This window comes from Toxotes jaculatrix, chromosome 5 (assembly GCF_017976425.1).
Source record: "Toxotes jaculatrix isolate fToxJac2 chromosome 5, fToxJac2.pri, whole genome shotgun sequence".
Lineage (NCBI taxonomy): Eukaryota > Metazoa > Chordata > Actinopteri > Toxotidae > Toxotes > Toxotes jaculatrix.
Window position 1 is genome coordinate 29,910,177 of NC_054398.1, and position 15,810 is coordinate 29,925,986.

The 15,810-nt window shown below is 42.8% G+C and overlaps 1 protein-coding gene and 1 pseudogene across 1 annotated transcript; both read left to right on the forward strand.

Annotated features, from left to right (window-relative positions):
* The first annotated feature begins 301 nt into the window (after window positions 1-301).
* Window positions 302-1,543, forward strand: LOC121182598 (uncharacterized protein F54H12.2-like). Its single transcript, XM_041039192.1, has one exon. It carries the CDS (start codon window positions 302-304, stop codon window positions 1,541-1,543), a length of 1,242 nt encoding a protein of 413 aa, XP_040895126.1.
* Window positions 1,544-14,799: 13,256 nt separating this feature from the next.
* On the forward strand, window positions 14,800-14,887 carry LOC121182757 (annotated as a pseudogene).
* The last annotated feature ends 923 nt before the right edge of the window (window positions 14,888-15,810 follow it).

Here is a 15,810-nt window from a genome sequence, read left to right on the forward strand (position 1 = left end):
CGCATCGGATGTGATCAGCCATGCAGCAGGGAAATTAAACGGTCACGAGAAGCAAGAGGGATCCGGCGGTATTTTAGTGTTATCGCGCAGATTGAAAAAGAGACCGCCTGGAGAACGTGTTTTCAAGGCGAGTAAAAAAGCACGTGAGGGTTCAAAGACAAACTCACTCGGTAGAAGCAAGCGTAAGGGAAGGAAGTCTACCAGAAAGTCTGACATCTTTTAAACTCTAAGGAAAATGGCTCTTTTACATCATAAATCTCCCGAATGCACTCTAGCGGAACTGGATTTATTTTCAGCCCCTATGACTCAGCTGTCTGTTGAAGATAAGATGTACACGGAAATTTCACCTCTCTCCGCCATCACCGACGGGGGCCCCATTGAGTTTTTTATTCCAGGCGATGGTGAAAAGTATTTGGATCTCAACGATACTTTGTTACACGTGCGCGTGAAAATTACCAACGGCGACGGTACCGACCTGGCGAATGATGCGCCGGTGGGCCTTGTGAATTATCCTCTGAATACAATGTTCAGCCAATGCGACGTGACTCTGGGGGATCGACTGATTTCTCAGTCTAGCGCCACACACCCTTACAGAGCCGTCATTGAAACTCTGCTCAACTTTTCAGGAGACACGCTCAAGAGCCAATTTAGCGCGGGTCTTTTTTACAAAGATACGGCGGGAGCCATGGACTCTATAGTGATCAATAATGGGCCTAACAGAGGGCTGAATGAGAGAGCCTCCTACACGGCCAATTCTAGAGAAGTACACCTGATGGGTCCTCTCCACGGCGACCTCTTTTTCTGCGAGAGGCTCCTTTTGAACAACGTGGATATGAGAATTAAACTAAACCGCTCCAGTGACTCTTTCTGCTTGATGGGACCCCGCAACTCCAATTTTCGTTTGAAAATATTAGGGGCCTCTCTGTTTGTCAAAAAAGTCACCGTTTCCCCGGCCGTACGCTTAGGTCACGCAGCGGCTTTACTGAAGGGTAACGCGCTCTACCCCTTGTCACGCATCAATGTGAAAACCTACTCCATTCCCGAGAATTCCAGGGTATGTAATCAGGAGAATCTCTTTCTCGGGGCTATGCCCAAATACGTGGTTTTGGGCATGGTAAACCACGAAGCCTTCACAGGCTCGAGAGAGCTGTCGCCCTTCAATTTTATCCACAACGACGTGGAATATCTGGCCCTCTGTCAGAACGGCAAACAGGTCCCCGCCAAAGCTTTCCAACCAAGATTTAACGAAGGGATGTCGGTCAGAGAATTTTACAACATGTTCATGGCCACAGGGAGACATCTCAAAGATTTGCCTCTGAGCATCGATCGTCGAGAATTTAACGACGGTTACTCTTTGTTTGTATTCAATCTCAACCCGGGAGAAGACAACGACGCTTTGTCCCCCATTTCCAACGGGAATCTAAGACTGGAGATGAGATTCAGAGTTCCCCTGCCTCACACTACCACTCTGATTGTGTACGCCTGTTACGATTCCATTTTGGAAATCAACTCAAAACGGCAGGTGCTGGTGGATTATTATTAACTAAAAAATGGATAACCATCAGCTGGAAAATCTTTTGCATCATCTGCTGGGGGATGTGTTTTGCGGCGTGTGGGCCTCGGATCAGCTCCCCTTGCTGACTTTATCGTTCAGAACCCCCGCGTACTTTATCGTCAACACACACCCATCTCACATGCCTGGAGAGCACTGGCTGGCTTTGACTCTGGAAGAAAATGGCGTAGCCACCTTTTTTGACTCTTATGGTTTGCCCCCTAGCTTTGCTCATTACCCTTCAACCATCATGCAGTTTTTGGAAGACCGTTCTACAAAGATATTGTACCACAATCGACAGCTTCAACACCCACTGTCCACCACCTGCGGCCATCACTGTGTTTATTATCTCTGCCAACGCGCCTGCGGATTATCGTATCAGCGCACGCTATCTTTGTACCATCAGGACGCATCCAAAAATGACATGACTGTAACTGACTTTGTGAAAAAATACCTGCGTTGTATCCAAAAGTCTACACCGTGTGACTCTTTTACCCACCTGACTTGTTCTTTACAAATGTTTAAAGATTGCTACAGATGATCCTGTTATTTCTCCCGCCATTTATCCTTGTAAAATGCATGCTAAAAAAATGTACCGTAGACATGTTTATGAATAAAGATTTTATTGAGAAAAAGGACAGAGTATGAGTCATTTGTTACATTTATGGGGAAAAGTCGATCCATCCAGAAGGTTTTTTCAGTCTTTTTTTATCTTCTTCCGACGGTGTAATCCATCGAGGAGATAGGTTAACTTTTCTTCTTCTTTTTTTTTTCTCTTCTTGCTCTTCGGCTCCCTCCCAAAGATCGGGCAAGTCGTTGGTTTTGAGACGACGAAACTGTTCACGTGCTTGAGGGTTATTCACGACAGATAATGGGACATTAAGATCATTCAGAACACTCAAGAAACTCGTCCAACCAGCCGGTGGCACGGTTTGCGCCCTTTTTTTATAAGAAAGGTTTTTAAATAAATCAATCAGGTGAGACCCTTTCACGGTCTTCCCTTTATAAACAAATTCCCCTTTTGAAGTCCAGCCCCCCTCACCCTCGGATAATTTCTTCATCACATACTCGGCATTTCTGCGATCGCGAGGAGGAAGATTTTTTAATATCTCATTAGCCGTTTCATCTAAATCCTGCTCCGTCTCACTTGAATCCTTTTGAGACACGGACGACGGCGCTGCCATCGTGTCCTCTGTTGCGGGAACTCCTTCAACCACCTCTCTCGACGGGTCACGATGCAAAGACAAAGTCACTAGATGTTCCTCTTTGTGACCCTGCTTGATTAGAGCGAGGTATCTTTGCAGGAGCGCATTGTATTTTTTAATTTTTTCATAGGAACTCAATCCGGGTTCATTTAAAATCTCTCTCATTTGAACATCCAAATCATCTTGGGCCGTCTGTCTGATAGAAGAAGATTCAGGACGGGTCAGGCGGTTCAACTGCTGGGGTGAGAGGAGAAACATTTTCTGGCTTGTCTTCAGAGACATTTTATTTTCTAATAAGTCCTCCTACAAGGTTTCCGATGATAGGTATAGCGGCTGAAAGTAGGGGTAAAAGAAATCCGCCCGTCTGCTTCTTCAACACTTGCTTTTTGCGATTCAAACCCACTTTTCTGTCTGCCAGCAGTCTGATAATTTTTTTCTGTCTCTTTAGTTTCGTGTATTGCTGAGATGAGAGGGGAATGTTGCCTTTCAAAAGATTGACTGCAATCTCACACAAGGCGTTGAGAAAGTCCGGCGAGGAGTGAGCAAGAATATCTCGACGTTTCTGAGGCGTAGCCAGGTACAGAGCTTTGAGTAAGGGACCGTTCCTTTTTATAAGCACCGACATGATGAAGAGGAGGAGAAATTTATCTGGGTTTTGGAACATAAACCGTCGGCCACTGACCTGGAAGTATCCCGGTCCTCAGTCTGTACCGTTCTGGGCAGGTTGGCGTGAGGTCGACGATTAAATACCCGTGAGGGTCTTTGACAGCGTCTTCAAAACTTTCCAGAAAAAAGGCTTTTTGGGAAGGAAAGATCTGATGAGCTAATACATTCACCTGTAATTTATCCCGAGGATTTTTAAAGAGCACCATATAATTACTGTTTAGACTGATGGTGCGGCTGTATTTGCCTCGATGAAATACATTTTGAGTGAGCATCATGACGCTCATACGTCTATGATGTCTGTATTGTGTGAAAATTCTAACCACTTCAGGATGGTCAGAGGCCTGAAAAATAACATCGTCCAGAATAATCAGGTGGCTCTGCTCGGGAGGAAACAGGTTGTCGTCTTCAAAAGATTCAGGCAGACCTTCAACAAATTTAATACTTTTATTTGTCTTTTGCAACTCAGCATACATTGATTGAAAAGAAGTATAAATCCACACAACATTTTCCGGTACAATATTTACAACATCTTTTAAATTTTCTAATACACTTTTTACAAAATGGGTTTTTCCACACCCGCTGGGTCCCACCACCAGACATGAAAAAGGTGCAGTAAGTCTGGGGTCAAAGTTGATTTCTTCCATCACAGACATGGTGATATGATCAATAGCCGAAAGGCAGACTTGTACCGTCGCTAAACAAACGTCTTTTGTCATACACCACTCTGAACTTTTTGTGGAATGCCGAATTTTTCAGCAGCAGTCTCTTTTTATCCCTAGCGATGTTTTGCTGAGGGATGTGAATCACCCCCTTCCTCTCCCTAGACTCGTCCAAATAACCCTCCACCAGCTCTTTCACAGTATCAAAGTTTACTCGCTCGCTGCACTCTCGGGTCTGAGTGATACCCTTGACACGCATCACTACCTTTTTACTATTTCTAGTTTGGTAGGCGTAACTTTTGGGACCAGCGGCGGCGTATTCTTGAATACTGTCACCTCCCAGCTCATCCGTCAAGTCCCCCAGATAGTGACCCAGTTCCAAGGGGGACTCGCCCTCTTTCACCGAATAAATCACGCTGTCGGTGTCGGTGTAGAGGACCCTGTCTCCTAACTGCTCCAGATACCCGTACAGCTTGAGACGGGCGTAGGCGGTGGTGAAGGCAGCGATGAAAACATTATTGGATCTGCCGGGGGGTACAACGCATCGTTCGTGGTATTTCCACTGAACCATAGCGGTTTTGTCGCTGAGGAAGGCAAAGTACTTGACATGATACTGTCCTGAAAACATGAAGCGGAAAAACTGCTCCGGGTCACTGACAATCTCAGTTTTTGTCATGTTTGTTCTTTGTGCAAACTTACCCCAGAAGCTGTTGAGGCAGAGCTTAGACACCTGTCTCCTGGCAGGGTTCGACAGGAAAATCAACGATAGCATCAGTCAGATGTACGATGACTTGGTCGGAGAGGACGCGGTGAAAATGGGACAACTGCAAGCAGTCTCTGAATACTGGAATGACCGTTAATATTTTTTTTCCCCCTTTGTGAAAATTTCTCTAAAACATTGTATTTCATTTTTTTAAATCATGTGTGCTGTGAAATTTGTTATTTCTCTAAAACATAGTATTTCATTTTTAAACCATGTGTGCTGTGAAATAAAACAACAAAAAGTGCTCTTGTCTCATTGCTCCTTCATTTCAACATTAGAAGGGGAAGAAGGGAGGTATGGGGGAGACTTTGGTTATGAAAAGAGTTTATTACAACCCGGCTAATCCAGGCAGCTTTGGTGGAGTAGAACGACTTCGCAAAGCAGTGCAAGATGAAACAGGAGAGAAAGTCAGTGCGGAAAATGATCTTTTTCTGTGCAAGCTCCGCATCAGTGGGGAGAGGCTGCAAGCTGTCTCGGCCAGCCGATGCAGGGGAATCACGGACAGCAGGCTTCTCGATGCGTCGACGGGCTAGCAAGAGTTTCATCATACTCCAATCGACTGAAGTCAGTGTAGCTATATTGGACAGAGCATCCAAAGCTTCATCCTGATCCCGCTGATACATCCACAGCTCCCCTGTTTCGTACTTGAACACATAACCCCACCATCCACACAGTCCATAGGGCTCTAAAGACCATTCTTTTTTCAGAGAAGCAGCAGCAGGCATCTGCAGTCGTCGCAGATACATTGTTGTTTTCTTTGGAGCATTCGGTGTTGAAGGCATGTCTTCGTAGATGTTTACAGGCGTCTCACTAATCATCGCACCGGATACAACGGGCGTCTTTTGCTGAGACTGCCTTACGGCGTCTTCTATCACTGTTTCTTCACGGATCACACCGTTTGTCTTGCGGGTCGCCTGTCTGGTCTTTCGTCGCAGACTCTCACCATATCGATCTCCCTCTGGAACAGAGAAAACAGCTCTGCGCTCGTTGTCACACTTTATTTTTCCGGCCATGATGACTGCTATACCGCTTCGTATGCAACTCTTAACGTCTGTCGGAACCTATATAAGCGCTCTGCTGAAATTGGAGAGGTGTGATGATGCGGGGAGGGGTTTTCCCAGGGATAGGAGCGTCGGAAGCAAACGGGGGGTAGCAAACGGAGGAAGGAGACATTATTTCTCACCTTTGTGACACGCTCGAATCAACAAATGCATCGTCACGAGACGCCATAGAGTCTACAACATTGCATATTGCCCCCTTTGATCTGAAACTCTTTCCACAGCACAGGGAGAAAGCAGCCAATGTTCACAACCAGCACACACACAAATGTTCACAACAAGCACAGCCAAATGTTCACATCAAGCACACCCCAAATGTTCACAACAAGCACACCCCAAATGTTCACAACAAGCACACCCAAATGTTCACATCAAAGACCCCTAATTTATATTTGTTTATATATGTTTCAATGAAAAACAATGAAGGGGGGGTAGGATGAATGGGGGATACAGTGGGAGGGGCTAGGAAGTGATGTCATACAGGGGTGGGGGGATACAGTGGGAGGGTCTAGGAAGTGATGTCATAGAGGAGGGACTAGGAAGTGATGTCACAGAGGAGGGGCTAGGAAGTGACGTCATTAAGGGGCGGGGCTTATGCCACGTGGTGGGGGGTTGAGGGGGGGGTTAGGGTCATAAATCAGGGTCATAAATCACCTTTTTGACATAAGGGTGTACTCTTATTCTCTATCCAACACTTGGATGGATTTTACTGTCACTCCTTCTTGTGCAGGCTGCACAAACACAATAGTTCATCATGGAGAAAAAGTTGTTTGTAAAATAAAATGTAATGTTAAAGGCATAGAGTGATGTAGAAAGTGTGCTTCAGCTTTTGTTATGTACAGACAGACTGCAGCACTCAGGCCACGTTAAAGACCTTGTTACTTCAGATTCTTCTGCTTTACTTTCATCCTCCATTGGGCTCTCACTTTGGAAAACTGCCAACTTTTCAGTATGATGAGAAATTCTCTGAACATGTTCAGGAAACATGCTGCTTTTTCTCTGGATGCTTTTCTCTTATTTTATAGTCTAATATAATCTGCATCATATGAAACCTGCTGTAAAACAAAAGTCTGTGTGCTTTTCTCTTTTTCAGTAGATTAGTTCCATAATTAACTTCAACATACACAGATCACATGAAATCATTTGCTCTGTGTCTGTGCATTGTACAGTGAACTTCTCCTCCATCAGGACAAGCCAGGGACACATATGTCCACCGTCACCTCTCACCCATCAATAGATCATGCTAATGTTTGTGTAGCTTTTTTAGCTGGAGTGACAGAAGACACTGCTGTGGAAAAAGTGTTTGAAGAAAGTATTTGATCACGGTTTTGGTTTCATGGACGCTGTGAATTAGAATTCATTTCTCAGTTTGGTGCTCATGCTGATTCCCTGAAGGTTTGGCTGCCATTTGTTCTGCAGGCCTGGTACAGTTTGTATTCATATGCAATTTGTCTTATTATGGCAAAACAGAAGTTTCATTATTTAAATCAGATTTGTTGCCATAATTTATTGCTGTTGTTTTAAAGCTGCTGTATGTTATATATTATTTTCTTGAAGTGTGTGTGAGGTGAAGCTGATTCATCCATGTTGAGTCTGAGTCTATGTCTGACCACATGTTATAAAACTGACTCTCTCTCTGCCTGTGTCCCTCAGTGACTCAGTCTTCAGTACTCAGTTCAGGAGAATCCACTCTCCAGTGAAAACACACTGTTGTGTTTGTGTTGCTACTGTTTTGAAATGTAATGTAATGCAATGTTCCTCTATTGATCAGTTGATGAGTCAGTTCTTTGGCATGATTGAGTTCAGCCTCAGAAAGGTTTAAGAAATTCAGTTTAAAGTCTTCAGTGTGTTTCAGGTGTGGGTGACTGATACACAGCTGTAACAACCTGCAGACACAGTAAACAAAGCTTCTGTATGGCTCTAATACTTTGTGATGAAATGCCTCCATCAGTCTAATGGCTCTGTCTGTGTCTGATGTCTGTGGAGTCTGAACTGTGAAATGAATACACTGCCTGTAATAACTCGACTACCAGCCTGAGTTCAGATCACTGACATTCAACAATTTTCTCACTCTAGCTGTCGTTTTATAAACATTATTGAAAATAAATTGTGTTCTCATCCATTACTAAAGTATTCCAGACTCAAAGATGAAGATCAGGATCTGGAAATAACTGATTCAAATGTTTCAGTGCAGGAGATGAAGACGTCGTCTTGCTGTTGAAAAAGTAAAAACAAAATAGTGATAAATTTTACAATGAACAAAGGTGAATTGTGTGAGAGCTGATAACAAATGTTTTGATGATGCAGTAAAGCACAAGTCAATGAAACATTTGATTTCTTTTCTGTTTTCTTTCAGGTAAGTGCTGCCAATGACCTTCAGAAGAAAAAAGAACAAGGGAAACAGATTCAGCCAAAGATCCTCGACTATCTTCAGCAACATTTAGTGGGTTTGTTATTCTTTGTTTCTACAATGATGAGAGAAGTGTATGCAGAGGGCTGCTGCTCAGATGATAATGGCAGGACACAGACTTTCTTTACAGATACATTTCCTCTGTTGTTCCACACAAACATGGAGGAGAATCCTAACAGGAAGAACCAGCAGCTCTGCTTGGGTCTCAGTGTCAGGAAATCTTTGTGGGAGATGCAAGTTCTAGAAATAAAATGTTGATGTGATTTTGAGTAATTAGGTTCATCACTTTCACTGTTCCCTGACAACAGAACCCAGCAGTGTTCACCTTGTGTTGTAGCTGACAGATGAGTCTCTGTGTTGGCAGACTGGTAGGACTGGTAGTAGGTATTGGATGCACATATTTTACTGACAAACCTTCAGGCTAAAACACTGGAGCAGGTTTGAATTTGGAGAGAGAGAGAGTGTGTGTGTGTGTGTGTGTTTGAGAGAGAGAGAGAGAGAGAGAGAGAGAGAGAGAGAGAGAGAGAGAGAGAGTTTGTCCTTTGATGCCTTTGATGTATCAACATTCTACAGCCTGATGTCACAGGCTGCAGTAAGTGGACACACAGAAGTCAAACAGGAGCACTCAGATATTTCTGCACAATTATTGACAAGGAAGGGAGGAGCTACTGCTGTTACAAGGACAAGAAGAAACTACAGGAAAGTCCAGATCACCTCCAAGGTTTTCAGTAAGTCAGTACATGTTAGATTTTTTTTTTAATGCTGATCATGACTGTGAGATATTCTCATGATTGCTCAACTTCTTAACTTTGTTTTGGTGTGATGCACTGTAGTTTGTGTTAAAGGAAAGGATTTCTAGGAAGTCTGTACTGTCTGCAACAAGATCCTTTCTAAAGAAATTCTAATGGAAATGATGGAGCATAAAATCCACAGTCCCTGTTCTGTGGAAAAGTTGACTTCCAGAGTTGAAAAGAAGCAAACATGAGGCTTCAACAGTCTGAGTAGATCAAGTTTCTATCTTCCAGGTATTTTTAGTCCAATATTCCCCTCTTTGTGTTTCTACACCTAATGTTTCCTTGCAAAGCTGTGGTGGAGAGATGGAAACACAGAGAGGAAATTCTGCACTAAAAGACAAACATTTGAAGATACTCACTTGATCTTGTTTAACAATGCTGATGAATTTTGGAATTACTATTTACACAGAAATAGGACTGTGGATCAAACACCAGTGCTTTGAATGTGGAAATGGGAATGTGAGTATATCTTTAAGTGATTTGGGTTTTTTATGCCTTTATTATGGACAGTAGAGAGATGACAGGAAATCAGGTGGAGGCAGAGGCATCAATGTTTCCAGTGGAAACTGAATTAGGGATGTTGTGGTAGATGTTCAGAAGCTTAAGGTTGTTACAGAGGTGCCCTGAAAAGTAGCATATTATGGGCTTTTTCCATTAGCACATAAGCTGTGATGGCATGCATTTCCATTACAGCCTCACAGGAGTTAGCAGGGTAGCTGTGCCGCATTGCACTGTGTTGGTCCTGCTTGGTAGCAGGGCTGACCATTGCCAACCTATGACATTCTCCTCCCTTTAGCTGTGTCTGCAGTCACTACACTCCTGTGTGTCTATGCTGTAGACTAGAGAGAAAGCTCTATTCTTAATTCTCTGTTTTCAGCTCTCAAGACTTTTGCAGCTTCTACCTGAACCTCTGTGATCTGGGGTTTACTTTCACTCCTCTGTTCCAGTTTGGACTTTCAGATATCAGCCTTATTTCACTGTTTACTGATCGTTTTCAGCCACATCACAGCTGTTATGTTACTACTAATGCAAAGCAAACTTTTTGCTGTTTCTTTTAAACTACAAAAAGGTTGTAAGAAAATGAAATGTGTTTCTCAGTGAGTTAGCATCACTTTATTAGTGGTTCAGATGAACAAATCAGTTTGCTGTGCAGTAAAGTGGAAGAAACACTTGCAGCGTTCCAGCACAGCTTTAGTGATAGTGGCTGTTCACAGCATGGCTTAATGTGAGTACACCTCCACAATGGAAAACACTATCTGTTAGAACGAGGAGTATATTGATTTTAGATGTCACATTTCCAGCCCACTCACCTTCTGGCATATTTGTTTGGAAAGCTTGCACTGTGGTTTTGGAAGCCACGCCTCCTTGTCTCCTGTGGCCCCAGTAAAGTTCACTACATCCCAAACAATATGTTCCCTTTTGAAACCAAAATGAAAGTTTTGTGTTCATGGTGATATATACATTGACAGTTGGAAGTTATTACCAATCATTGTAACTTATTTGAAAACTTTTCTGTACATACAGAGGGTCATTGGTAAATCTTTGGTCTAAGGTAGAAGGAGTCGATTTTAGAAAACCTAGGACATTTACTTTCAGCATAGTCCCTTCCTACATCTGCCCATTTAGTCCAATGGTTGTGGAGCATAAAGAAAATTTCTTTGTAGAAGATGGCTTCTTGGACCTCCTGAAAGTCCATAGCAGTAATGACATCATCATCACTATTAAAATGGCCACATCAGGTCAAATCAGGCCAATTTCTTACAGGAGTAAGGTTAGAGGATTAAGATTAAGATTTGCCCTTTGAGGAATTGAGGACCTCTAAGAGCCTTGTTTCATAATTCATTTCCAGCCCACAGTGTTTCTGTCCTCCAGCAAACCTTTGGATGTCAGTGTGTCAAGCTAATGTTGGTGAATCTGAGGCTGTGTTGACTGAGAGAAGAAGCTGTGAGATCTTTTAGACCCTGAGGACTCACTCTGGACTGATTTGATAGATGCTCCACAAATAAAAGTGCTTCTCCACTCAACTAACTACTACTCCTCATAGGGACTGTCTGCAGGAACTGAAGCTGCTTTTGGTCAAAGAGATATTCATGTGTTCACTGTTCACTCAGGACCATTCAGCTGGGTTGGTGAATTCAGCACCAAGGACAGCAGCAGCTGAACTGTACACAACTACTAACAGATAGAAGGAGTGTTGGCAGTAACCTGCTGCAATTAGCCAACAATGAGCCCATTAGCCTCTATAATGAAGTTCACACATATTATTATTTGCAACACAGGATGAAGACAATTTGTTTAAAAAATAATCATTTGAAGGTTTATGAGAGTTGCTACTTTATTTTTAATCCTGTTGCTGTAGATTTTCCTCAACTCCAAACAATGTGGACTGTGAAGTGAAGCATTAACAAGCTCTCAGTCAGCACCATGGAAAGAGGCAGAGACGACTGGTGTGGCCTCGGTGTTAGTCTGCAGATTTTAGATCTGATGTTGAAAACTACTGTTGAAAGATGAAAAACTTTTCACCAACACTGAACATTATTCACAACCTCACTGACAAGAAAAACACTATATACTGAAACACGGACATTGATTCAATTGACAGTTTTATTGCTTCATGATGCATCTGCTTCATTGATCTGATGTATTTCTCTGTGAGTCACATTGTACTATAATCTGTGCAGATGTTCCAACTAACATTCAGTATCTTCTGTTATGTATATGGGGTTTGGTCTATTCCTTTTGTGTGCTTGTGTTTTGGTGTTTTCTTTCCTTCTGCCTCCTGTGGGAGGTTCCTTCTTTTTAGAGTGGAGAGGCGTGGTTTCGTGCTGGCTGGAGGTCGACACACCTGCAGCTCATTTCCCATCATCACTCTTTTTAAGCCGGAGCAGGGCTTCATTGTGACGCTGGATTGTCTACCTTCAGTGGTAACTCTCTCGCCGCTGTGCAAACAGTCTTCTAGTGAAACTCTTGTGTGTTAAGCTCGTGTTCAGCCCTATTGACCCTCATTCTTTGTTCTCTTCTTCAGATACTCACCTGATCACACGATCGCTCCTCCAGCCAGTAATCTGCCAGCCACGCCGCTCTACCTCCACTCTTCAAAACTACCTGTTTGCTTTTTGGACTTATTTGGTGTTGATTGTTCTTATTAAATTGACTTTGAACAGCCATCACCCTGTGGTCTGCCTCTGGGTCCTCTCTACCCTCAAACAAAACCTAACATCTTCATCCACAGAAACTCCTCCACTGGCTCACAGAAGACACAGAGACAAAAAGGTGAAGCTCCCATTTACCTGGACACTGAGACACTGATTCACTTCCTCTCCTCAGAGCTGCTGAACTGTACATGGTGTTTAAATCAACTGTCAAACTGCTTTATTTAGCAGACAAATCAGAGCCATAGTGGAGCCGTCTGTAGCAGTTAGTCTGAAGAGTCCTACAGCTCAGCAGCCTGCGGAGCTCAGAGGGAAGAAAGAGAGGCAGAGGAGGAGTTCAGCTGCTTGCTGAAGATGCTTTGACTCCACTAGTAGTTTATAATGGGGTCAAAGGTCATCCTGGAGGGCAGTGACCCTTCAATATCAGTTTGTTAAATCATCAGACAGATGAAAAAAGGCTCCAGCTTTGCTGTTGTCAGGTGGTGAAATGCTTCGAGGTAACTCAGCCGTCCCACAAAATTGGATTCACATTGCAGAGAGATTCTTATTAAACCAATGTTTAAAAAAATCAACACATAATAATGACACCAGCAGCCCTTTGATAAACAGCTATTATGTCCAATGGAGCCTCCATATTCAATCTGTTCTTCACCAGAAAGAAAATAATTCTTCATCATTCTTTCATCATCTTTAGTCCCAGCAACATAGGTGCAAAGTAGATGTCATTCATTTATCATTCTGCTCTCAGGTGTATAACCACAGATGGTTATTATACAAACAATCAGTTGGCCTCATTCATTGATCCTCTCTGAGGGAGCTACTGCTTTGTTTTTCCTCCACACACCCTCCACAGTGTATTCCTCTCAAATCAGGAAATGTAAGAGTGTCCTCACAAAGATATAAGTACCAGTATGTGTGTGTGTTAGTGTGTGTGTTTGTCTTTTGATGCCTTTGATGTATCAACATTCTACAGTCTGATGTCACAGGCTGCAGTAAGTGGACACACAGCCAGAGACAAGTTCAGAAGTCAAACAGGAGCAGAAACAGTTGGACTGGACAGGACTTGCTCATGATTTAGGAAGAAAGAAGCACTCAGATATTTCTGCACAGTTATTGACAAGGAAGGGAGGAGCTACTGCTGTTACAAGGACAAGAGGAAACTACAGGAAAGTCCAGATCAGCTCCAAGGTTTTCAGTAAGTCAATACATGTTAGTAGTTCATGTCAGTGTTTAGTTCATTTAGTGAAATGTTTTGTTCAGATGATTTGTTTGTTAACTTGATGTGATATTTAAGCACACAAGAACACGATGTTCAGCCAAAAAGTGTTTGGGCACACACACAAAAAGTAGCTGTTTTAAATATTTCCATCTTACATCTTACATCTTACTCAATGTTGGACAGGAATGGACCTATAAGTGATCAGACTCAGTAACAGCCTTTATCAGATGATGGATGGCCAGAAAATTCTTGTTAGGTGGAAAAGCTCATTTTTCATGGCTTCTTGTGCTTGGATTTGTGGAGAAATCCAGATGATTATAACACTCGGAAGAGATCAGACGAGTGGTGTGTTTAGTCATGACAATTCCCCGTGTTCCCATTGGAATTGGGGAAGTGGGCGTGGCCTTTCCATGACAAAATGAAGTGTGAGCTCTCCTGTCCGACTTTGCTGCTTGTTTGTGGAAGAAATGTGTGATAGATGTTGTTCTAGTATGCTTTATTTTTAGGCTTTGGTGGGGAACACCAATGAGTTGAAGCTATTTTTGGCTTGGAAATGGACTCTCTCTCCTGGAAGACTACACACATGGGTTAGGACACATTACACAAAACCTGACACCACAGTTTCTACAAGAAACCACCGGAGAGAGTCTCTGAAAAAAGACAAGAAAAAAAAACAAGGGGGGTGGGGGGTGGGGGGGGGGCAAAGGAGGCATACTGTGACGGCGGTAGCTGGGACGACTGGGGTCCTCAGCTGCTCTCTGGGACAGTTTTTTGGTCATTAACTCCAGTCCTCATCATGCATAGCGAATAGTGAATTTCTTAGAAAATTGAATCGAAGGCAACTGGACATATGTTTGTCTGGGAAGTGAATTTATTTTCATAATTTTAACCCTTTAAATGCCAGTTTATTTACATATTTCCGCTATTTCTTTACAATAAAAATGAATTATTTCCTATTTGATGAATGCAAAGTACATTTTTTTTGTGCAGGGATTATCAGTCAGGGATATGTCAAAGATTAGCAACAACACTGATTTTGATCAATTATTACTTTTTGTGCTATTATATATTAGATAAGCAGAAACAAATGGACTCTCTCTCTTGGAAGACTACACACATGGGTTAGGACACATTGCACAAAACTTGACACCACAGTTTCTACACAAAACAAGTGGAGAGAGCCTCTGAAAAAAGACAAGAAAAAAACACAAGAGGGAGGGGAGGCTGGGATTTAGCACGCAGCAAGCCAAGGGAGGCGTACCGCGACGGTGGTAACTGGGACGACTAGGGTCCTCAGCTGCTCTCTGAGACAGGCCTGTTCTGACTCTTGTTTCTCTTCATAACGCACAAGTCTTTCGCCTTTTACTAAAGACTTCCGTGGAGAGGAACACCAAGTGTTCAGTATAAGACACAAGTGGACTCAGTGATAGGTAAATGTAAGAAGGCTGAAACTTTAAAGCACAATAATAAGTAGATGATTGTAGAAGTGGAAACAGTGTGTGCTGGTTAGTTTGCATTGGACTGGGAGATTATTTCTCCTGAGTCTTAAACTCTGCTTCTTTGTTTTGGGGCAACAAGAGAGATGATGAAAGTGATTCACACATTGGAAATAAGAAGATTTTACCAACACATCAAACTGTTTCCTGTTCACAGCATTTAAAACAGTTTGTCTGTGAGAAGCAATGAATATTGTGTTTTCTATATGGAGCTAAATGTATAAACATTTCACCCACTGCTGACTGTGGAAATGAAGTGAGATGTGTTTGTGCTGTGTATAAATTTCACACCCTGTTGAAGCTGGTGGAGAAGAGCTGCATCTCTCTGTGTCTTATCTGGATTCTACTCTTGACTTTTTCACTGAGGTGATGCTTCTCCTCTCTCCATCTTTAATTCAAACTCAGGTAATGAGCTCACAGCCTCAGCTTCACATGGACAAACGTTTGTCTTTAGGTTATTGTTCAGTGATGCAGTGAGGTTTGGACTCTGTATTTAATATGGATCATATGTGACTTATTATGAAAACCAAACTGTTCCCAAGATCAGTGTCTTCTTAACAGGCCTGAGTCTGACAGCTGAACAATGAGGCTGAAATCCAAACAGCTGCTTTGAAGTCCTCCATCAAGTATCATCATACATCACAGACCTGAGCTACAGTACATTGATGGAACTTCCTAAAATAACACACAGCACTCTCCACTTTGTGCTGTGACGTCCAGAACTGGAATATTTACAGTAAAGTCTCAGATACTATTACACTCTGATCTTAATGACTCCTGGAGCTCCAGGTTCTCCTGTTGTTGGTCTGTGTCTGTGACTCCACCAACAGTGGACT